Raw genomic sequence first — 21,176 nt, 5'->3', positions numbered from 1 at the left:
TACGCAATAAAGCACGTGGCAAGCGCGAAACTGCCTTACCGGCTTACAGTAGTAGCTGCGCCGTGCAGTGGTATAAAAAAGTGCAGCAGTCATCGCGCGCTGCATTTGGGCCGTGCTGCGCTGCCTGCAGCCAGCTCGCATTATAACCCCCGCACGGGAGAGGTTGGAGCAATCGCGAGGCTGCTGCTGCTGCAGTGCTTGGCCAGGCTGCGCCGCGGAAGCAGCAGCTGCACACACACACAGCGTATTAATAAAATCAAATTAAATTAAAAAACAAAGAGCTTAAAGTCGGTTCTTCGTCGAGAGTAATATAACAAGACTCGTGCCAATTCTAAAGTTTCCGTTTTTCATGATTTTTACCAGAAAGTATTATAAAAAAAATGCATTGAATTAGCGCCCGTTATGGTAAGAGGCTTTCTACGCTGCAAGCATTTGAAATTCACAATTTGTGCGTTCGATACACCCACCCAACTACGAGTCAAGTTCGAAGCTTTCGCGTACGCACATCAGTCGCACGATAACAGCGAAGCAAACGATATAGGATAGAGTCGCGCGTCCGAGACAGATAGTGAAAGAGACGACGCGCGCGGACGTGGGTAATTAACGCGCGCGCTGCGTCGAGAGCAGCAGCTAGCCTCTACTAGAGAGCTGTTGGCAGCAGCAGTTCGCCATATCGTGACCGTGCGCTTATATCGTATGTATGTACGTATAACATACAATAATATATAATGATGCTGCTGCTGTTGCTGCTGCTGCTCAGACTCGGCTCGAGCTTCGTAATCCATGAGTTGCATTTATCAAGGTACATGTGACAGCGCACAACAGTGTCGTGTGTGTGTGTTTATTATTATCAGCCATCGTCAATCGTCATAGGGAAGGGCTCGATCAGTGACTGACTGGCCTCATGCGAGATACGACAAACGACTCGTTAGCTTGGTGCTGCTGCTGCTGTGGTGTGCCGATAGACGACGTATCGACGAGTACATTATCGCACGCACACATATGTGTTGTACATTAACGCACAGTGTTCGTATATACGCTGTGTTTCGGTGTAGTGTTGCTTCTGTAGGCCCAACTGCCAACTAGCTAGCAGAACACACACAAAAAAAAGGATATCGCACGGATAGTCGTGTGGCGAGTGTTGTGGAACTGACGCTTTTGCAGCCAGTCGAGCCCCGCAGCACATTAAGATCAGCGTGTTTGTGTGTGTGTGTGTGTGTGCGTGCATGCGTGTACTTGTATATATTGTTTTATAATTTTAAATTATAAAACGTCGTATACACGCAACAAAGAATAAAAAATACATGTACGTGCGAAGCTATATAGCCGTTATATAGCGTCGAGATATAATTTGTGAGTGCAACCCGCAACGTATACAACCCACTCCGTGGTGTATAAGCTCGGCTGTATTATATACATGCAGGCTGCAAGCGAACAGCTAAGCTGCTGCTGGTGCTGCGACAGGGAGAGCTGCAAAAATCATAATCTCAGGGATTGAGGTGAGAGCTGCCTGTAGATGCATGTATATCTATAAAATGTCGAAAGTGATGATCCTGCGCGTACGTGAGATATGTTGTACGGTATCGCGTATACACACTTGCCCCCGCAGCAATGAGCGAGAAAGAGACATTTGTGTACATAATAATAAAACGTATAGCTGCCGTTGCTGTTGCTGCTGCTGCTGCACACGGATTGCACATTATGCTGCTTATATATATACGTTCACATGGCCGCGCCGACGGGAGTGTGTTTTTACGAGCTGATTGCGGAATCAGCTCAACTCAGCTCGTCGAGCAACGGCAGGCCTTTTACCGTGCGTTTGTGCGTTCGGGCGCAGGTATATTTATCGTGCAATATTAGACGCGTACAAAACACGCGCGTGTGCTCGCGAGCTTCTCGCAGCAAGAAACATATCTCTGTGAGCGGCGCGGGCCGAGAACAGGTGAGCGCGAAAACTGCACCGTTGCACATTGTGCATCTCGATGAATTTACCGCACGTATTGTAGTGTGCGATTTTCGGAGCAACCTTGCATCGTAGCTCCATGTATACAATAAAATACGGTGATATAGTTCTTCACTTGTTCCGTATACGAGATGCTTTAACGTATCGTACATGTATAGAATACATAGCTCTCCTCCGTTTACGATAAATTTGTACACGCATTTGTTTTCGTCGATCGTCTCGGGAGGTCGACCGACGTCGTCGCCTCGCACCGCTCTCGTTGTCTCGTAGTATGTACCTATATAAGCCTATACGTCACTTCACGGCGCGGTGGCAACACAATGTGCCTTCGAGCCTCTGTCTTCTGTTTCGTGTATATATAACATACGGCATGTTTGTAATGTATATACAATGCTGTGTGTACGTATACAGGAGTCGCGGCGCGTGCATGTAAACTAAGCGCAACTCGTATACAAACGACACTGCTGCACACAAGTATACGCACGATCATGCTTAGCTTACACACACACACACACACACACACACACACGTCACACACTACACACAGCGCGCCACAATGCGAGAACGCCAGAATTAACGATACATACATACAGATATATAAACAGCAGCAGCAGCATAGGCACTGTGATTCACCGCGCGCGCAACGGCGATGTATGTATGGAGCCCTGCTCACGAATCGCTCCCGAAGTGTAATTATACTTTCTCGATGATAATGTGCTTCTTTTGACGTTGAGAAATGCCGCTGCTGCAGCGTCCAGTATCGGGAGCACATTTCTGCAGTTCTCGTGTGCTTTTTTCATCGTGCGCACAAGCCGCCTCTGCAGCGCGAGAAATGTAAAACGCTTTTTGTAATGTAAACTCGGCAAATGTCGCCTACTCCTCGACGTCGTCGTCGTCGTCGTGCATGTGTTACATATATTGCAGAGTTAGTGTATGTTCGAGAGCGCACGCATACGCATAAAAAGCAATGTAACACATACAGATATATAACACGCTGTCGCTGTCGCTGCTGCTGCTGCTACACTTCTGGTGGTGCGCCTTATTCGTGCAATTTTCTTATCTCTTCCAAAATGACTGAAATTCACGACGTCGGCTAGAGCTTCTTCCAGCTACTGCGACTTCTCGTCGATTGTTGTTATTGTTGTTTCGTTGTGTAGCATGCACAGCAGCAGCGTTTGGTGTTTTTTTCGCGCACACCGCCCAATAGTTTATTTTTTTTTAACATTTTACGATGTATAAATGGGGATTTTAGGTACGTTTATAAGTAAATCATTGTGTTGTGCATAAAATTTGGACGATGATTTGTGCGATGCACAGGCCTTATTTTATTTAGCTCGTGACGAAGCATCCGCTTTTTACGATCTGTATTTGCGATCATCCAATATTTTTATTCGGTACAATTTTGCGGTGGTGTTGAGAATTTTCATTCTCTGTAACTCTTTTTTATTTATAGTGTTGGGTTTGATTATTACGTTTTTCAACAACTGCGACTTTCGATAGTTCGTAGAATAGGAACATTTCTTTTGTTTAGAAATCAATGGTTAGCAGACCAAACTTTATTTTCTTTTGTTATTACTTATTTTTAGTACCTCCCAAGTTCCCAATATTAATAACAAAAGTCGTGGAAAATTCATTGTATTTAATCAGTTCAGCTTTGAACAGTAGAAATTTTAAACTTGCATTCAACGTTACTAATTTTGTAAATTGTGATTGATTCTAAAGTACATTAAAGTTTCTAATGCACAACTCAAGTTTGAAAATATACATTTGATCTTTTTATTGTGAATAGTGAAGTTTTACCAAAATCTATTTAAATTTTCAGAGTCGCACTGGATCCTATAAAATCAGAATAAATGGATAAAGACCAAAACAAATCAAGACTGTACCACAACAGTCAAACTCAAAATGTATTACGAAATTTAATGCTACGTGATAGTGGCTTTCACATGACAAATATATCTAGTACTAGAGAATTTGAACACATTGCAGAAACAAAACTTGTCATAAAAAATTTAGAAGAATTAGTAAGTAAAAATAAAATATTCTTTGAAGAAACTTATATTTTTTGCAGTGATTTTTTACATAAAATTAATGTCATTTTCAGAAATGTGAACTACCTGGAGTTCCTAGAACTACATTTTTAATGGTGTTTAGTCCAGATGGGTAAATATTAATTATAAACAGTTTTAATATGTTACTTACCCAGCTGTACAACTTTTTCATGTTATTAAATAGCTCAAAAGTGGCATCAACTCATGGGAACCATGACATCTATATCACAGACTTAACAACGGGAAAAAATTTAAAAATTTTATCAGGTCACCCCCGAACACCATGGTGTATAGCCTTTCATCCTATAAGCAACGATATTTTAGCTTCAGGATGCCTTGGTGGACAAGTTCGAGTTTGGGATCTGAGTGTAAATATGCTTTATGTAAGAATTTATGTTTTGTGAACATTTTAATTACAGGCAATTTTTTTCGCAGGGGGGTAGTGAAATATGGAATTCAAAGAGTCAAATTGCATCTTTGGCTTTTCATCCGGTATACAGATTACTAGCTATTGCAACGTACAATGAAGTTCATTTTTGGGATTGGGATAAACCAGAGCCAGAGAAACATGTCACTACCAACTCCCATAGAGAGAAAGTCAGGTATGTTGATTATTTTATTAGGTATACAATGATTCTATCATTGTGAATGTACATTATAAAATGGAAAATTTTTAGGTATGTGGCTTTTGACAACTTGGGACAGAAACTTATAACTGGTATTGCAAATCCAACTCAAAACTCTCAATGGGATAGACCACCAGTGGAACATTTAATACGTACAATACCCATTTCTAGGTAACTGCGATGAACATTAATTATTTATTCTATAGTCGGTATTATTCACTTAATTAATATATTAAAGATATATACGTAATAGAGCTCAAAGGGAAAGGTTTTATGAGGGCGATTTGTATCCTCATTGGAATGGCTCTCCGCTTCATGCTCCACAAATGAACGATGGTGACAATAATCGTGATAACAATCCACCAGATGCTCCACGACCGGAGAGACTTATCCTGCCTCGTAGATCATATTTGTGAGTAATCTCAATAACGTTTCGACAAATATTGTCCGAGACAATTTACTTATTTTCATTTTGCACAGAAGTCAGCGCAGAATGTTACCGCGAGAATCGTTTGCGCACATGGGTGTCGGCGGATCAAGGGTAGTTTATTTCGACGATCCTATGATCGAACGACCGCGTCGTCGTCCAATTGCGCGAAACTACACGTCACATAGATCGAACTCGAATAGTCAATCGATTCCTAGTCGCTCCTCGGATTATATTCGCCTGCCACTGAATCACCACCTGCGCGTCTCGTACAACGTGCCAGGAGTGGGTGGCATGATGCCGCTCGACGTCAGAGACTCGACCCCGGAAACTCATCCCCGCAGAGCGGCTTGGTCAACATTCGCCCAAGATTACCCGCTAACGTACAGTGCCACAAGCGGCAGCAATATTAATAACAGGAGAGCAAGCGCGAGATCACCAGCCGCTTCTCCTTCTGTGTCGACGTCCTCGTCGTTCAACTTTCCGGCACCCTCGGGTACTCAGCACAGGCCGCCGCCAGCAGCTAATCCAAACGTAGCCGAGGCAGCCGACGACGTAGCGCACACTTTGAGACGCATAGAGTCGGACGAGGAAAGCAACGAGGACGACATCCTTCAATCGGATGAACCACACGAAGAGTCGGATCATCGTGTATCTCTTTACGAGCGACTGCGACGAAATCGCAATCGGATCAGAGAGAGACATCGGCGCTTCGATCAGTACAGGACATCCTTGCTGGAGTATCGTCGACGCAGAGAAGCACAGGTGAGTTTATTCCCTCGAATTGAAATGTTTAAACGCGGCGGACTGAATAATCCTCGATTGTCGTGTTGCAGCAACAAGCCGATCGGAATGCAGAAAACGAGGCGGTCGCCGCTAATTCGCAGGAGCCCAATAATTACTTTCTCGCCGAAGCATTCGCCCAGATGTTACGGAACATACTGAACTTCAGCGCACAAGAGACGAACGTGAGCCTCGAGCGACTTCAGCAAAATCTACGTTTGTTCATGTCGGAGTCCGGACAGGTCGTGCGAGCGGGCATGAACCTGATGCGCGACGATCTGCAGGACACCGCTCAGAACAACAGCATCTGCCTGATGAACCTGTACAAATTGCGAGAGGGTCTGCGTTCTCGCATCAGCTCCATGTCCAGAATGCGTAACCACGCTTCGAACTGGCGCTTGATGACTTTTCTCAGGCTGTTAAACGACGAGGTGCAGGAGCTCAACAATATGGAGGGTCAGCTGATCGATACGAATTACCGTATCGAAGCGCTGAGAGACCAGCTCGCGACTTTCATGGACGAGATGCGCTTCAGGGAGTCGACGACCGCCGCCTCGGCCTCGAATCCAGACGGCCAAGTATCACCGCAGGTAGTGCCTAGTAGTAGTGCCGACGCCAACGTCGAAGAAGACGTCGTGACAGTGCAGCCTGTGCTGACCGTACGCGACGAGGAAGAAACGCAGCAGGAGGCTCCGAACCAATCTCCACCGACGTCGGAGGACAGCGAAGCTTCGTACGTACCGACGTTGAGCGCATCGAGGCGAAGGCCACTGGAGTCGGACGATATTCTAGACGAACAGCCCAGAACGAGCCGAAGAAGAATAGAGAGCGACGTCAATTATCCTGCCCCGGATAATCCCGAGTACAGCTCGTTGTCGAGCGACGACAGCACCGCCGGAGTTCCTACCACTCGTCGAGGTTCATTTTCCGTCTCATCGCGGTCGGCTTTTCAACCGACTCGCTCTGGTGTCACGCAGCGCAGTAATATTGGCGCAACTACTCCCAGTAGCAGTACCACTGCCAACCCTCGCGATCAACCCGAATCTTCGAACGTGGTTAATAACGAAGCGGGCCCGAGTTCCGCTGCTGACCCGACCGACGAATTAAACACCAGACACACGTCGCGCATCATAAGAAGCGCTCAGCGCATATCCCAGAGTAATTTCGATATTTTCTGGGACGCGTTTCAACGCTATCTAAATTCTGTCACAATGACTGAAATGACTGCTACGGCTGCGGCACCGACACCTCCAGCAGCAGCAGCAGCAGCAGCAACAGCAGCGGCGGCGACAACTGCAGCAACAGCGAACGAAACGGAGAATGCTGGGGAGCAGTCCGAGAATGGCTACTGGTTACTCGAGGAAAACAGCAACTCGGATTCGAATCACGACGAGCGCCATGGCGATAACAGTGCGAGTGCTAGTTTTCGTAGGAGGGCAAGTCGCTGGATACAACTAGACTCCAACAATAGCAATCCGCAGGTAAAATAGTTTTATACGTATTGTCAAAAGCCGTTTGAAATGATCTTCAGATGATTGTTACGACGTATGTGTCATTTTTAGATTTCACAACCACCCAGAGAAGATAACTGGAGGCTACCGTTTAGATCTCGAGTATCGGATCCCACCGATCGCTTGTCACCAATTTCAGCTAGTTCGACTCGTTACGAACAGCCACCTCTGTATCCGTTCAGAAGTCTTCAAGAATCGATTAATCGTCGTATGGCTGATGATCCTGTAGCCAGTACATCTTCTCCTATGGAAGTAGACGACCAACCACCAAGCGTAAATCGGAGGATCAATACAGGTCTGCAAAATCTATTATCTGCTGCTGAACGCGCAGAGACGGAATCGAGATCTAGTAATACTGAATCCGTTGAACAAAATGATGTGGCAACTGCTAGAACTCGAAATGAATCTACAACAACCACAACTGTTGGCTCTAATAATGATCAAGACAGTCAAAGTACAGATGAAGGATTTAGAGAATTGCGATTATTAGGTAACTCATATTTAATTATCTATGAAATAACTATAGTCTTACATAGCGAGAATATAAATATATGCATTCTATAGTACATAAAAATAATAATTTAATATAGCTTTGTACAATTTAACAATCTTAAAATTATGACTTGGAAACTTAACTATCATCAGAAGATTTTTTCTTTTTCTTTTTTTTTGCACTAGCTTCACAAGGGTTTTTATTAGGTCTTTTTAATGCTGATTGTAACCCCATTGAAGTAAACTCTTGTGCCGCTGATTTCATTATTTCTGCTTTCTCCTCTGATGCTACTGATTCAGTTACATTACTATCCTTATTTTGATTTTTAGAGTTATCATTTTCAGAACTATCAAAAATACCTGTATCATTTGGTGCTTGATATCTATTAAAAAATAAAACAAAGTAAATAATTTGATCAAACGTAGTTGTCGCTGTAAATTGAAAAAAAATTTAACATACCCAGGTTTCTGAGAGTGCACATTACTTTTGCATAAAACAATGTAAATGTGAGGTGTGCAAGACACTTTTTTATTTTCACTTTGGTCAATTTCAGCCCTGAAAGCAAATTTTATTGTTATGATTTAAATTATCTAGATGAAAGTTAAAAAAATTATAGTGGTAATTATTGATCATACGTTTCATTGCAAAGATGATTCAATTGATGCATATTTGGAATTTTTCTTTTGAATATCTCAGCGCATGTAATGGCTTTACCAATTGCTTGCCCTTCTGCTTCCCAGACAATGGTGTCATTGAAATTGGAGAAATTTTTTATAGCGTACTCTAATACCTTCCTTATCTTTGTACCATATTTCACCTATATTTTGAAAATTGATTGCAATTAAGAAATTTTAATGACACTTGATAACCATTAAAGAGACGATTGAACACTCACTTGCATTATCAAATATTTATCTGGTAAATTGTTGATCGGAATAATTTTTTTGTTGTCCTCCATTGCAATTTCTCGATCCCATTTTGCAAATTTCTGGAGGTCTTTTAACTTTTTTTTTCGCGATCTACCCATTTCCACTGTGTCAACAAAAAATTGTCAGTTGATGAACGTCGTTGTGACTAGTTTACAAAACAAATTGTGCAGGTTATGTCGACCAATATTCACGTGTAGAGTCGCCTGTCGGCCGGAGAAAGCGCAGGAAAGGGCGCGATATTCAAAACAAAAAAAAAAGAACTATTAGTTTTGGGGTACGGTACGCGTTTCGTACCTAGTATGAAAGAATAAATCTAACTTTGGCGAATTACTAAATAATCGATTGAAACTAATAATAATTCGTTCTTGCAGCACGTCACATTTCGAATATACAACGGCTTGGCCGAGTGCGTTTGGAAATCGCCCAGTTACAAACAGTGCGTAGGATATGGGAAAGGCTACAACGACGAATCCGACATCTGTACATGACGACTCGACCAACCGATCGTCCTCAAAGCAACGATCCCTTATCCTCTAGCAGGTAAAACAATACTGTACAAATATTTTTCTATAACTAACAATATGAGGGTATACTAAATTGGTATGAATACAGAGCGCAGGAGGCACCGGCCGAGGCGTCCAGGGTGTTCCCTCCGAATGTCGATTCGCAATCGGAGCCGGCGCGAAACTTCAAAAAGACATTGATCGAGCATTACAAACGAGAGGGCACGGAGCCGAGTACGAGCGGCGATCGTACTCAGCAGCCGTCGACCTCCACCGCCGGCGAGCCAAGCGGCAGTGACCAAACACAACGTAAGTTTCTCTGCGTAATTTTTATACGATAATCGACGAACTCCAGAGAAATTGGTTCAAAGAAACGAAATTTTTTATATATATTACCAAGTGGCTGCCGATGCAGCATCCGTGGAAGCGTCGCCCATAAATCTGACAAATCTCATACCAAGCGACGCAGAGCTCAAGCGAATGCGCTTTGACGGTCTCTGCCGATTGTTCAACAAATGGTTGTCCGTATATTCTAATAAAAGCTTAATACTAGGCTCCGTCGAGGATCACACGTACTCGAGCCCATCGGCCTCCGGCTTGGCTGCGTCGTCGTCGTCGTCGTCCGCCGGCGTCGAAGGAAACAACAGCTCGGCGTCCGCGAACGACCCCAATCTGCAGCTCTCCAACATAGCCAACTTGGTCAATGACATTTCCGCCAGTATTTACGACTCGCTCAGGCTGCCGACGCCCTCGGATCTGTCGAGGCGTAGCGGCGACGCGCGACTGCATCAGCCCGGCGGCCGAAGCGGCGGCGCGATCAACGAAGGAGCGAGTACGTCGCGCGGCACCACCACCACCACCAATCCTCTACCGAGCTATCCTCGAGCGAGCACGTCGGCCGCGACGAGCGACGACGCTCAGGCCAGCTCCTCGTCCCAGGTGGACAGTTCGGCGTCGAGCAGCATGTCCGAGTCGCCGACTAATTCGAGTCTTCAGGAGAGACAGTCCAGGTGAGAATTTTCATTCGCCATAATTTTCATTTTTCAATTACGACCATGTAATTATCATTTATAAGTTCGTTTGGTTCAAATACTTGAAATGCTTGGAAGAACTTTCTTATCTTTTTTTTTTTGACTTTGCGTCCTTTTTTTATTACGAAAATCAAAATATTTATTGTAAAATGAATTAAGTAGTGAACTGATAGTTTTTATGATAATGTATTTAAACCATGGGTAAACGCCCACAAATGAATGAATAAATGAATAATTAAATTAGATATCAAAGAGTGTGGCGATATGGTAGAAGAACATACTTGCGTAGACCACGGCTGCCATATGTGGGCTCACGACACATGAAGCGAGCAGCCAGCGTGCAAAATCTTACTCATTTGTATCGTCAATACGATCGATTACGCAGAAATCAGCGGCGCAACGAGATGCTGTCATCAGGTGCGACCGGCTTCGGTACGACCCATCTAGCGCGCCGTAGCCGAGTGCTCGAGTCGACTTCAGCTATGCTCATGAAGTTAGCAATCATTTTATTCAGTTTTTGAGAATACGCTTTTTAGTTACATCTTTTTTTTCCAATTTTTTTCTAGTTCTTTTCGTGTTTCTCCGATGTCCCCAGACACCGTAATGCAATTTTTGCTTTGTATATTTTAGGCTGCAAGGTCTGCTGCATCAACTCAACTCGATGGTCCGATTGACCGAGTACAGAGACTCGACGGAAATGACCGCCGAGCAGTACGAGAGTCAAGAGATGGTAGAGAATCTGCGCGAATTGATCAGGATACAGGCGCGCGAGGTGCTCAACGGCCTCATGGTCGCGAGTCTGACTCGATTCTTCGAGGAAATTCGCCCGGGAAACAACTCCAACAGCCTCTCCGATCGACTGTTCCGCGAGGAGATCTCCAATATGCACACACTGCCGCGCCTGGGCATGGAACTGACCGATCTTTTGCTCGAGCAGCACACCCGAACGAGGCGTGAATTGCTGCACTTCAATTATTTCGATTTCGATGCCACCATGGCCGCGAGACAGCCGCAACAGGCAGCCGGCAACGGCGAGCGAAACAGAACTAGCGTTGGGACCAATACCACGCCTGTGAATGAGGAGCCAATGGATGAAACGAATCAGGATGGTAGTAGCTCAAATTCCAATGAAAATTCTTCAGACAGGTCGACTGCGAGCACGACGACAGGTACGCAATCGTTGATTACGAAATTAAATACAAATTGCATGTTTCAATGCATTCTGGTGAATGATTTTTAATGTTTTTTTCCGTTGCTTGAATGACAGTGGCCACAAACACACCGCCGAGCGCTACCGGTATACCGCCAGAACGGATGTCCGCGATCGAAAGAATCGAAAGATTGACAGCTATGTTTGGCGATGCCAAGAACAGCAGCGCAACGAATCCATCGACGTCCCAACCGATGCCGAATACAAAGATGGCAAACGACGGTGCTCGTCCGTCGACCAGCAAAGCAGAACAGGACAACGAGCAGCGAAAAGCGAGCCAAGAAACCACGAGTGAACGTCCGTCTACCAGCGAAACCAGAGATATTGATATGGACGTAATCAATATGATGAATGAAATAACTCGAATCGAGGGGAATGCGAGTCAACAAGCGTCGACCAGTCAAGAAACAATCTCTGCTCGTCCATCGACCAGCAGGGCTGATAATCATGAAAACGAGCGGCGATTGTCTATGGCGGGTCAAGAAACTGTACATTCTTTTGACGACAGTGTTAACGAGCCTCGAATACCGACGACTACGAATCAAGAAACAACCACGGCCCGACCGTCTACAAGTAACAGCGCCGACAACAATGGCAACGAACAAGATAACAACGAGAGTTTGTGTTTAGAGATTCAGAGTATCATAGAACGCATTCAGAGAAACAACGACAACGGCACAAGCGGCCCTCAGCAGTCGTCGAGCACTCCATCTTATCCATCTCGTTATCCACCTCGTAGACTCAATTCTAGGTTCGAATACTACGACTTTATGGAAGAGGAAGACGATGGACGGACAACGGCAGATGGAACACCACCCGGTAAGTCGCATATGAGTGAATGTCATCGAGCAATTGTTGTCGTTTGAGCGAAATTTTACCATTTGTTCCTTGTTCACTTTTTTAGTCGAAGAACGCAGCAGCGCACACGACAGGCCGCCTACGACTACCAACGAGCGCGAAAGAATCAGCAGCCGTTACGTGCCAAGGGATAGCAGTAATGCCCCGGCAGTGCCACCCGAAAGATTCAGCGACAGGCGCGGTAGCAATCCGAGCAATAACGATCGGGAGGATCCCGAAAATCGTGGCTCAGTGGCTGGTAGCAGCAACAGTAGCAATAGAGGAGATGCCCGCGACCGGCGTAACCGCTTGGATCGTCACATCGATCGCCGTAGACGGCTCTTGGACGGCCTGGTGACGCTGCAGCGCCGCTACGATATCATGATGAGACGGCGCCCGTTCTTCGGCGAGACGAACAGCGTGCGCGAACGCTGGCGCCCAGTCCTCGGTCCGTTCGACCCAGAGGTTTACGCCCTTGACCGTCTTCGTCATCTCGCCGCCATCACAGTGTCTCGCGGGCCCATTCTAAATATTCCTGATTATGAACGCGATGCTGCTGTGGGTGCCGACGAAGCTGCGGCTGCCCCGGCCGGTCCATCCGACTCAACGGCCGCGCCATCGGCTGGTCCGCCATCCGATCACAACGCGACTTCAGCCGCTTCCTTAGGCGCAGCTGCTGTGGCTGGACCGTCTGGCTCATCTGCCTCGGCTGGTGTATCAGGTTCAGCAAGTTCATCTAGTTCATTCGGTGCTAGAGGTCCGGCAAGTGCCCCGAGTACTGCGAGAGGTTCAAATAGTACTAATGCTGGTGGTTTGAATGTACCGTTGATTAGAGTCAACAATCAACCGGTCAGCGACCTTAGTAGCATATATAATATTCTTGGAGGACCCCGTAATACTCTGGGAAGACCCTATTTTATAAATTCAAGATTAGATAATGAGGCACGACGAGGCAATGCCGCTCCGGCCAACTCCAACTTCGATCCTATCGAACACCAGTACTCTAGCACTATTCGTAGTCAGGTTAGAATTATATTCAACGAATTATGATTTAATTTATTCATAGCTGTTCATCGATTTCTTTTTATTGCATACTTTAACTTTAATCAAAACAAGATTCATTTTTTTTTATTTCACTTTATTGATTAACTTAATTTATTACCTTTCATCTATTTATTTGTTGTATTTAATTGTTTTGGTACCTTTTTTTTCGTCTTCTTTATCGTTTAGATTCATAGATGGTTCTTCACACAGGCTTGGAGAGATAGTTTTGTGCCGCGACCTGTTCAGCCTGTGCGAACTGGAGATGGCTCAAGCGGTGGCCAAGATCCCGAGAATGACAGCGATGACGTCGAAATACGGGGTAGATTATTTTTTTAGATATTTAAACCTGATGTAACTTATAATTGTATATAATATTTTAGCATTTTTTACAGATCATCAGATCAACATGACATTCAATGGTATGGAAATCCAAAGCTATCGCATTCAAGCGTGGGATTTTTCATCTATTCCTGATATACGAGACGGTGAGTTTTTTCTCATATATTACGTATCTGAAATTCTAACGTTAAATTTGACTTATTATTTTAATCTCTCTTTACTTCAGCTCAAAAAAATATAGTCGTGAAGGAATGTAAAATTCTCAACGATGCTAGTATCGATATTTCAAATGATGGGGCATTATTGGTTACTCTAGTGCAGCCCACACGAATGCACCCAATAACCACCATAGGTAAGACATTTTACGAAAAATTCATTATTTGTAACTTCTGTATTTTAAATTAGTAACGATAGTAACGATTGTCATATCAATTTCAGGTGTTTATAGTTTACAATGGGACACTCTTGGTAAACAAGTATACTCCACCCAAACTGATCACTCAGTTATTTCTGTTTCGATGTCCCCGACATCACAGCATTTACTTGTTGGCCTCGCTTCTCGTAGAGTTCAAATTCCTAATCGTGCGTCTCCGATGGCACTTATTTACAAGTTTGAGACTGATGACAAGACAATAAAAAGTCCAGAAAAGTTAACAGAGGAACCATCTGCCCATCGGGCGGAAGATTCGACACTCCCACCGCTCCGAAGAACATTTGATTCCTCTTTGAGAAGGACCTCCGACTCGTCGTCAAGAAGGCACGATTCGCCTCTTCGAAGGTCGCAGCGTATATTTTCCACGGGTGCGGAGCGTATTACCGCGCAGCATCGTTTGAGGGACGAGTTGCGCAGAATCGCGAACATAACATTTGTACCACCCCCCGCGGCGGGTCAGGAACAACCGCGACTGGACGATGAGATACGACCTCTGCGTTTCCAGTCGCCGCCGTATCATCCTGAGGACGACAGTACGAACGATTCGAATTCGCGCTCCAGGCCGTCGAGCAATAACTCCGCGAATAATAATCCGAGCGACACAAGCGATATGAAACCGGATTCGAAGAAAATGGTGCTAATTAGAGAGTTGCAGCAAAATCGAGACACGCCTACTTATGTGAGTCTGAATTGCATGCGGTGGGCTCCACAACCTGGACAAGGGCTAGTCTACGCTACAAATACTGGCATGTTAAATGTACTGTTTTAAGCTAGATTAAATTTTTCAAATGGAAATTTTGGCTGCTTAGCTTTTATGGCGTAATCAAAGAACTTTTGTCTTAGCAATGCAAAATTGACTTTTTTAATACGACGATCATAAAAGAATTCTTTGTAACATTGCAGTAAGCTATTTGTATAAATTAAAATACAATTTTTTAACTCGTTAAATATACAGAAAATATTTGTTTTCTATCGAATAATTTTGAAGATTGACGTTTAGTAAAAGATAAATGGACGTAAATTATAAGAATCTTAGTATGTTCTTTACAAATCTCAAAACTGCTGAATCGTTAAAATAGTTATTGAAAATCATTTGATCGTGTTCACATACATGTAAGAATTGAGTCACGTGAATTATTGCAAGGTAGACGTTTGTGCGCCGGTAATTTATTAAAATATCAAAAATTTAGAATCTAGATGACGTAGACTTGAATCTACTTAAATTGAATAAATTAATACATCAACTTTACAATACTATGAACCAGTCCTCAATTCTTGTTTCACGTAAACTTTTACGTGAATTATGATTACTGAAAGCAAAACTTACTGCAGGGCTGTGCCTTACATCGATTTTTCACTTGATTATATTATTAGACCGTATTCTGGTCTATTTGTAGATCTATTTTATATAAAAATGCAGAATGATACAATATGAACGATCTCTGTTAAAAAAAAGCTGTACTCAAGACGATCGAAAGTAACAAGTGCACGGTACTAGTTTCTAAGTTTGCAAATATATGATTAAAACCGTGTTCTTTTTATTCAGCATTATTTTTTAATCAGACTGAAATCAAATTGTGATCTGAGTATTTTTGATTATACTGCAATATACTTTTGTGATAGTTGTTAGAATTTTATAGGATTGCGATACAACTATGTGTTATTATTCCAAAGTTATTTTTGTTCTCTCCAATTAATCAGATTATTATTTATGACTGCATTCACTGCATCATCAATTATATTGCTATTCATTTTCGTGCCATTCGAACAATTAATTTTTTGCTAATCAATGGCATATTATATGTGATTGAAATAAATGATAGATAACTAATGTGTGTCTGTAAATGATAATATTCTACCACAGATCTATATGAGAAATAAATTAAATCATTATGTCGTACTGTAAGCTATTTTATGTAACGTATTTGAATGGTAAACATGATTCAAAGTAATTCACTAAGATGTTATATATGTACATGAAATTTTGTAGTAAGGGAACGATCAAGTGTATGGTACTAATTTCATAATGAAAGATCCTACTTTAATTCTGTTCGTTTTTTTGTACATACACGATAATCGAGTTCCTAATTCATTAAAAAATTAATTTTTCTAATAACTTTTATTACAAACATAACTATTTAACTTGAATGAACAACGAGATATTACCCGTAACTAAAAAACACTGATTGTTCCGTGACTGCGAGACCAAATCGAGTTTTTGCTTTTATATATATTTATATATAAATATATATATTTAAAATTCAAATAAAGTGGTAATGTGAAATTCGTATTCTATTTTATTTACATTCATAATTATGAATATTCTAAATACATTCTGAATCATCATATAATAAACTATGTAATATTTCTGGAGTTTCAGGTTGCTTTAAACAAAATGGAGTTTTATCTTGGGATAATGCAGCATATTTCTGACGTTCTAATTGATGAAAGTCTTGATCTAGCATTGTTTCTATCTCATCATCAATGTATAACTGATTTTCGTATGATTTATTCATGTAAGATGATTCGGCACCAGTTGAATTTATAGTTTCATTAATTGTATCTTGAAGTTCAGTTTCAGTCAAGAACATGGGTTGGAAGGTATTTAAAGCATGAGTCATGGGTTGTTCGGGAGGTTGAGTCAAGGAATGATGGATTTGTTGCTGCTGTTGCTGCTGCTGTTGTTGTAAATGTAATTGTTGTTGATGTTGCTGCTGATGATGCTGCTGTTGAATTTGTATAGGTGGTTGAGGTGCAATAGAACAAAGAATCTGATGATATTTTTGCTGATGAAGTTTAAGATTACAAGACTGAGAAAAAGAGCGATTACAGTAATTGCAGTGATATGGCTTTTCTCCAGTATGATATCTTCTGTGCCTTTGCAATTTGTACTTGGTTGCAAATTGTTTATTACATTCAGGGCATTGCAACATTTGATCTTGCAAAGGAGCAATATGGTTGTTCATTATTCCTTGATCATTTATGGAATGAAAATTGATGACATGAGACTTTAAGGATACTTTATATCTAAATGCTTGATGACAATGGGCACATTGGAACTGTTTTTTTCCATCATGTGACTGTTTATGTTTTAACATTATTTCTTGTTGATTGAAAGACATATTGCATATCTGTTGAAATCAAAGTTACAAAATACAATCAGATAATAAATCAAAAGTTGTAAATGAATGCGATTAGAATGGTCAAATTAAAATCTTACATCACAAACATAAGGCCGCAAACCAGTATGTATTATTTTATGCCGGTTGAGATGAGACAGACATCGAAAACTTTTTGAACAGATAGGACAAACCTGTCTTTTCTTTTGTATAAAATTTACTCGTTGATCATTTGGCTTTTCAGGAATGCTAGTGCTGTTCAGATGATTTAGCATATCCTGAAAGAAAATCAAGTCCTGTTAGAATCATTCATAGAGTATAAGCAGTTTTCTATATACCTCTGCAAAATCTAACTCCAGCGAGGGCGGTTGAAACTGTTTCTGTACATCTGCCACCATTAAGCAAAATTCATCAAAGGAACAAATCTGATGCTCGCAATCAGTACAAATGAACTTGGTAAGATGATCAGTTATGGAAATACATAAGGCCTGAGTAAAAAATATTTATCGAATAAAAAGTCTCCTCCTTTGTTGCAATGAAGGTACTACTAAAATCAGCTCACCTCCTTGACGAAATATTTGTTAATTATTGACAAAAGTACCGAGCCCTTGATTTTGTCGGTAAACAAGTCCGTGCCAAGTGGCTTCTCCTTGCCGCACATTCTACATAATTGCAAGGGATGATGCATGGACAGCATGTCGCTCATAATTTTTATGTTCAACGCATCTACGGACGATCGGAATGCATGATTCTTGAAAAAGATACGAAGCGGAGAGCTATTACACTGACAGCGAGTTACGATGATTTTAGAAAGTGAGTTTGTATGTACACAACGATTGATTGACGTTTTCTGTCAAACGGTATGTATATTCGATGCTCAATTGTGTCGTCTGCTACAAGTGGCGTGCACTGCACAGTACAAGCAGCGTCGCTACGTAAGCAAACGTTTTTATCAACTGCACTCGCTGCAGCCAAGGTTGGTACAACAATAATCAAATCAAATTTTCAGGAATGTCGATGAAATAAAATTTAAGCGTGATTTTCAATAACAATCGAATTATATTTGTACAAGAGATGCAGATGTACTCTTTGCCGTCGAAATTGCCACGAAGCGTACATCGATGCTCGGGTTCGTCATTTTTTTATGTAGTTTTTGGTACTGTCCTTGTTCTGAAATTCATAGTTTAGTTTCCGCTTCTTCGGGGTCATTCTTATCGTTTTTATTTTTTTCGCCCTCGATTTCTTTATTTTTACCATTGACATCAATGCTTTTATTCATTTCTTTTTCGGCTTCGTGGTCAGTTTCATCGGACTTACTCTTTAGCTTTTCGTCTGTATCAATTCTGCTTTTGTCACCTTTACTTACATCGTTTTTATTATTTTCATTACTTTGGCCATCGGTAGCATGGCTGTCACTCGTTTCTCGTTTGGGTTCATGAACTCCACTGCATTCATTTTTTTCTCCTTTATTTTCCTCGTCGTGGACTCGTTGACTCTCGGCACCATAGCTTTTATTCGTTTCATCGCCAATAATTAGATGTTTCATAGCTTGGCCAGTTGCACGAGCAGCGATTTCATTGGCTTGCTCGGTAATTTTTAGCGCTCGCCTCCAGGCTCTGGCCTCCAGCCTCTCTTGCCTCGATCTCTCCTCTCGTTCTCTCCTGTCTCTGTCCGCCTGCTCCTTGAGCCTCATCATCAGCGGCTCGAGGTACATGCCCGCGACGATGAACTTGATGAGATCGTCGTTGTTGAGGTACTTGAAGGCCACGTCGACCTCCTCGGGCATGTCGCCGCGCTCCAGCAGCATGGCGAGATACTTGCGGGCCATTCGCGTCATGAATCCGCGCACCAGAACTTTGGAGATGTAGCCGCGCACGAGTCCGTCGATGAGGGCAAACTTTTTCGACAGCAGGAAGTACTCGAAGCCGAAATCGCGGAATCGCAGGGCCATGCGGTGGGGCGAGGCGCGCATCAAGTCGAGCAGCGACGTCTCGTCGTCGAGCTCGAGGCTGGCCGCGTACTTGAAGTCCTCGAGCAGATCCTCCTCGCTCCAGCAGTCCTTGGATCGATAGCTCGTCACGATCTTGTCGTAGCCCTCGAAGGACTCCTTCATGTGATTCTTGAGATGATCGGTGGCGCAGACCAAGGCCCATTTTGTGCTCTCGGACAGGTACAGTTGGCCCACCCTGATGGCTTTTTCATGCCTCACCAGCAGCTCCAGCTCGGATTTCAGTCTGATGTACTGTCTGACGTCGCTGTGCCTGTCCCAGCCGTCTCTACCGTTGGGCACTAATTTTATCGCGTCGTAGAGCACATTTTCGTTGCCTGTAATAAAAAAGCAGTTTTGAAGGCTTAATTTGCATGTAGGGATCATTCATGTATCACTCGGACACTCACCCAACTCGAGGATATTTCTGAAAGAGTCCCGATTGTACACCTGCTGCATTCTGTACAAAAACTCGAGGAGTCTCAGGTCGGCCTCGCGACTCGTCTTGAACTCGAGGTCGTAGCTCTCGAACAGTCTCAAAATGGCCAGCAGTCGCTCGATCATCTCCAGGCTGGGCAGAAAGTGCCACATGTCCTCGAAGTAGCCGAGCTTGAACTCGACCTGGCTGGACAGGGGCCGAGCGCCGCGGTCCAGCAGCACGCGCACCGTATCGAGATCGATCGCGGACACGGCCATCTCGAGGACCGAGCGGCCGAATCGGTCCCTGGCCTCGACGTCGGCCCCGTAGATGGCGAGCATCTGCACCAGGTCGGCGCAGAGCTCGTGCGACAACTCGCGGTTGTACTTGGCCTTGTCGCCGAAGTCGCGATGCGCCCAGACGGCGCCGTGCAACGCGGTCAAGTTGCACGGCTTGAAGGCGCCCCTCGGATCGGCCCCGTTCATCAGCAGCAGCTCCAGGGCGTCGTGATGCAGCTTGCTCAGCTCCGACGAATTGAACATGAGAGTGGCTACGGGCGTCAGGCCCTCGTTGTCGCGCGTATTCAAATCCACGCTCTCGTGCTCGCACAGCGTCTCGAGCAGTCGCAGCCAGGTCGCCTTGGCCCGGGCGTAGATCGACGGGTTGACGAGGTAGAGCTGCCGATTCTCGGCCCCGAAGGCGATCATGGCGCAGAGCCGGTGCACGGCCGTGCGTCCCGTCGAGTCGTCGAGCAGGTTGACGTCGGCCCCCTTCTCCAGCAGCAGCTCCACTATTTCCGGTTGCAGCTGCAGCACGGCTATGTGCAGCGGCGATCTGGCCGCGCGCCTCGACCAGCGAAACAGCTGGAGATTCGGGTCGACGCCGGACTCGAGGTAGCGCCGGGCCGCGTCCACGTAGCCGATGTGGCAGGCCACGTGCAAGTGCGTCAGCCCGTCCGGGTCCGTGTGATTGGTCGCGTCGTCGCAGCGGTACAGCATCAGCTCGCAGGCCTGATAGAACTCCCGATCGTAGGCCAGGTGGATGGCGGTGCGGCCGTGCTCGCCCTCGAGCGGCACGATGGGGATCCTGGCGGCGTCGACGATGTGGCGCACGATCTCCATGTGGTGCCGCTCGATGGCTCGCTTCAAGACCCAGTGGACGAACGGGATGTCGCCGAGGACTCGCTCGTTCAGGGCGTACCCGAGATACCTGTCCCTGCGGACCAGATCTTCGAGACGATCGAAGAAGGCCAGGTTCTCGGGCGTGTCCTCTTCGACCGTCAACTCTTCGTCGCTGTCCATGTTCTATCGATTTCTTACTCTTTCGATTTCGAGGCTATCGTGGCTGGTGCTTCTCGCTGCAAGCGCTTACGAACGGATTCGTATATTAGAACGAGCGGTGATCGCGACGAAACTTGGGCTCGAGATCGATGTGACTGAGCAGCTGCTATAATGGCAACGAATCTCTGTGTA

At 44.2% G+C, this 21,176-nt stretch overlaps 4 protein-coding genes across 13 annotated transcripts; 1 reads left to right on the top strand and 3 right to left on the bottom strand.

The window, feature by feature from the left end:
* Positions 1–271: 271 nt before the first annotated feature.
* On the top strand, positions 272–16,464 carry LOC106656237. Of its 10 annotated transcripts, none has more exons than XM_014377055.2 (21): positions 272–802; positions 3,786–3,987; positions 4,068–4,126; positions 4,199–4,382; positions 4,450–4,616; positions 4,692–4,811; positions 4,879–5,052; positions 5,121–5,832; positions 5,904–7,331; positions 7,413–7,851; positions 9,155–9,323; positions 9,396–9,595; positions 9,840–10,296; positions 10,562–10,810; positions 10,948–11,486; positions 11,585–12,346; positions 12,432–13,387; positions 13,595–13,727; positions 13,789–13,893; positions 13,974–14,099; positions 14,186–16,464. In XM_014377055.2, exons 2-21 carry the CDS (start codon positions 3,817–3,819, stop codon positions 14,947–14,949), a joined length of 7,914 nt encoding a protein of 2,637 aa, XP_014232541.1. In that variant the 5' UTR covers positions 272–802; positions 3,786–3,816; the 3' UTR covers positions 14,950–16,464. The 10 variants fall into 10 exon arrangements, with proteins under 10 accessions (XP_014232541.1, XP_014232545.1, XP_014232543.1 ...); XM_014377059.2 differs by having other exon boundaries at positions 272–1,499; positions 4,894–5,052; XM_014377057.2 differs by having other exon boundaries at positions 272–1,499; positions 5,124–5,832.
* Positions 7,848–9,148, bottom strand: LOC106656240 (ribonuclease P protein subunit p25-like protein). The gene is made up of 4 exons (XM_014377064.1): positions 8,750–9,148; positions 8,490–8,671; positions 8,314–8,409; positions 7,848–8,236 (listed from the first exon to the last, which is right to left on the bottom strand). Exons 1-4 carry the CDS (start codon positions 8,879–8,881, stop codon positions 7,993–7,995), a joined length of 654 nt encoding a protein of 217 aa, XP_014232550.1. The 5' UTR covers positions 8,882–9,148; the 3' UTR covers positions 7,848–7,992.
* Positions 16,433–18,288, bottom strand: LOC106656239 (oocyte zinc finger protein XlCOF28-like). Its single transcript, XM_014377063.2, has 4 exons — positions 17,862–18,288; positions 17,638–17,787; positions 17,401–17,577; positions 16,433–17,311 (listed from the first exon to the last, which is right to left on the bottom strand). Exons 1-4 carry the CDS (start codon positions 18,003–18,005, stop codon positions 16,505–16,507), a joined length of 1,278 nt encoding a protein of 425 aa, XP_014232549.1. The 5' UTR covers positions 18,006–18,288; the 3' UTR covers positions 16,433–16,504.
* A 50-nt stretch (positions 18,289–18,338) lies between these two features.
* Positions 18,339–21,173, bottom strand: LOC106656238. Its single transcript, XM_014377062.2, has 2 exons — positions 19,697–21,173; positions 18,339–19,624 (listed from the first exon to the last, which is right to left on the bottom strand). Exons 1-2 carry the CDS (start codon positions 21,003–21,005, stop codon positions 18,477–18,479), a joined length of 2,457 nt encoding a protein of 818 aa, XP_014232548.1. The 5' UTR covers positions 21,006–21,173; the 3' UTR covers positions 18,339–18,476.
* Positions 21,174–21,176: the final 3 nt, after the last annotated feature.

Source organism: Trichogramma pretiosum, unplaced genomic scaffold (assembly GCF_000599845.2).
Source record: "Trichogramma pretiosum strain Unisexual culture from Peru unplaced genomic scaffold, Tpre_2.0 scaffold40, whole genome shotgun sequence".
In the NCBI taxonomy this organism is placed as follows: Eukaryota; Metazoa; Arthropoda; class Insecta; order Hymenoptera; family Trichogrammatidae; genus Trichogramma; species Trichogramma pretiosum.
Note: the sequence above shows the minus strand (reverse complement) of the source record. Positions and strands in the feature narration are given on the sequence as shown.

Excerpts from the sequence above, each read along its gene's own strand:
- LOC106656237 (XM_014377055.2), top strand. The coding sequence starts at position 3,817 with ATGGATAAAGACCAAAACAAATCAAGACTGTACCACAACAGTCAAACT. Across the intron at positions 3,988-4,067 it reads TAAAAAATTTAGAAGAATTA|AAATGTGAACTACCTGGAGT; the intron begins GTAAGTAAAAAT and ends TGTCATTTTCAG. Across the intron at positions 14,100-14,185 it reads GCACCCAATAACCACCATAG|GTGTTTATAGTTTACAATGG; the intron begins GTAAGACATTTT and ends TATCAATTTCAG.
- LOC106656240 (XM_014377064.1), bottom strand. The coding sequence starts at position 8,881 with ATGGGTAGATCGCGAAAAAAAAAGTTAAAAGACCTCCAGAAATTTGCA. Across the intron at positions 8,672-8,749 it reads ATAAATATTTGATAATGCAA|GTGAAATATGGTACAAAGAT; the intron begins GTGAGTGTTCAA and ends TTCAAAATATAG. Across the intron at positions 8,237-8,313 it reads GTGCACTCTCAGAAACCTGG|ATATCAAGCACCAAATGATA; the intron begins GTATGTTAAATT and ends ATTTTTTAATAG.
- LOC106656239 (XM_014377063.2), bottom strand. The coding sequence starts at position 18,005 with ATGAGCGACATGCTGTCCATGCATCATCCCTTGCAATTATGTAGAATG. Across the intron at positions 17,788-17,861 it reads ACAAATATTTCGTCAAGGAG|GCCTTATGTATTTCCATAAC; the intron begins GTGAGCTGATTT and ends TTTTTTACTCAG. Across the intron at positions 17,312-17,400 it reads TGCGGCCTTATGTTTGTGAT|ATATGCAATATGTCTTTCAA; the intron begins GTAAGATTTTAA and ends TGATTTCAACAG.
- LOC106656238 (XM_014377062.2), bottom strand. The coding sequence starts at position 21,005 with ATGGACAGCGACGAAGAGTTGACGGTCGAAGAGGACACGCCCGAGAAC. Across the intron at positions 19,625-19,696 it reads CAGAAATATCCTCGAGTTGG|GCAACGAAAATGTGCTCTAC; the intron begins GTGAGTGTCCGA and ends TTTTTATTACAG.